A 1,157-nucleotide genomic window follows, 5' to 3' on the forward strand; every position below is an offset into this window, starting at 1 on the left:
GCTCCATTTAAATGTAATCTCCAGTGAACCCTCTAGAGGTCAGTGTGTGATCACATCTTAAACATGATATAATCGGCAGGAAATCCAAAAATGAAACGGCATTTAAAGGGGAAACATTTAAAGGGAAACTGAGGACAGTATACAAGTCAGTATTTCTGCGTGGCTAACCCTGCAAACACCTGCAGCCYAATCAGAAAAGATCAGCTTTGTGGTGTTTTAGAGCTGAATGCAAAGAAAATACCAACATAAATGTATATTCTTTTACCTCTACAACTAAAAAACACAACGTCTTCATTAGTTTTCACATTAAAAGTTTGTTTCTTGTTTTTACTACATCCTGAGCATCCGCCGGAGTTTTTCCTTCCACCAATCTTTCTTCCCCCCCTCCTCCTGTGATCTCTCCGGGTTGTTGTTGAGCAGCGGAGGCTTTCTGAGTCGCTGTGCTCTTCTCGACGCGCAGTAATACAYGGCTGAGTCCGCCGCCCCGGGCTGCTGGATGTGCAGAGTGGAGTTCAGGATGGCGGGTCGCCGCATGGCGAACCTGGACTTGTTGAAAGGAGGTTCCACGTCCCACGTGTCTTTACCGAGAGAGAGCGCCACCAGCTGCGGCCCGCCTGAGCTCCTCCGTCTGTACCAGTACATGTAGTAGTGCTGGTCGTCGTCCTGCTCGCACGTCAGGGTGACGGACGGCTCGTTTTCGTGGCTRATGGCGAAAGGCGGCTGAATGATTTCAATGCAGACGGAGGAAGCTGCAAAACGAGAGAAGGAAATGTCATAAAAACATGTTGTGCACGTGGTGAATGCTACAGGAGTGGAGGAAACTGATTAAAGTAAAGAGAAACGTACACAAGATAGTCAGAACTATTATTATTGTCGTCGTCATGGTGAAGTTCAAATAATGTCTGCAGCAGAGCTGAACAGCTCAGCCTGCAGCTTCTGGAGCTTCTCAGAATATCTCCACTCGCTCCGTCTTTTCTTTGCAGCAAACGTCTCCTAGTGGAGCCTGAGGGAACTGCGCCTCCACGTCTGATGGGCCTGAGCTTTAAGGGAACTGCTGCTGAGCACGTTCAAGCTTAAAGTATGTATTGAATAGACTTATAGACATTTTTCTGACAAGTAGCATCACTAGACAGCTGTGCTGATCAAGTTCAGTCAGT

The 1,157-nt window shown here is 47.3% G+C and overlaps 1 protein-coding gene and 1 gene segment (V, D, J or C); both read right to left on the reverse strand.

The window, feature by feature from the left end:
- LOC103458275 (Ig heavy chain Mem5) overlaps window positions 1-1,157 on the reverse strand; it is a 108,397-nt gene that overhangs the window by 65,043 nt on the left and 42,197 nt on the right. The window lies entirely within an intron of this gene.
- On the reverse strand, window positions 11-1,000 carry LOC108165841 (Ig kappa chain V-V region K2-like). The segment is given in 2 exon segments: window positions 11-749; window positions 847-1,000. Coding segments are annotated over 2 exon segments (456 nt in total).

This window comes from Poecilia reticulata, linkage group LG22 (assembly GCF_000633615.1).
Source record: "Poecilia reticulata strain Guanapo linkage group LG22, Guppy_female_1.0+MT, whole genome shotgun sequence".
Classification (NCBI taxonomy): Eukaryota; Metazoa; Chordata; class Actinopteri; order Cyprinodontiformes; family Poeciliidae; genus Poecilia; species Poecilia reticulata.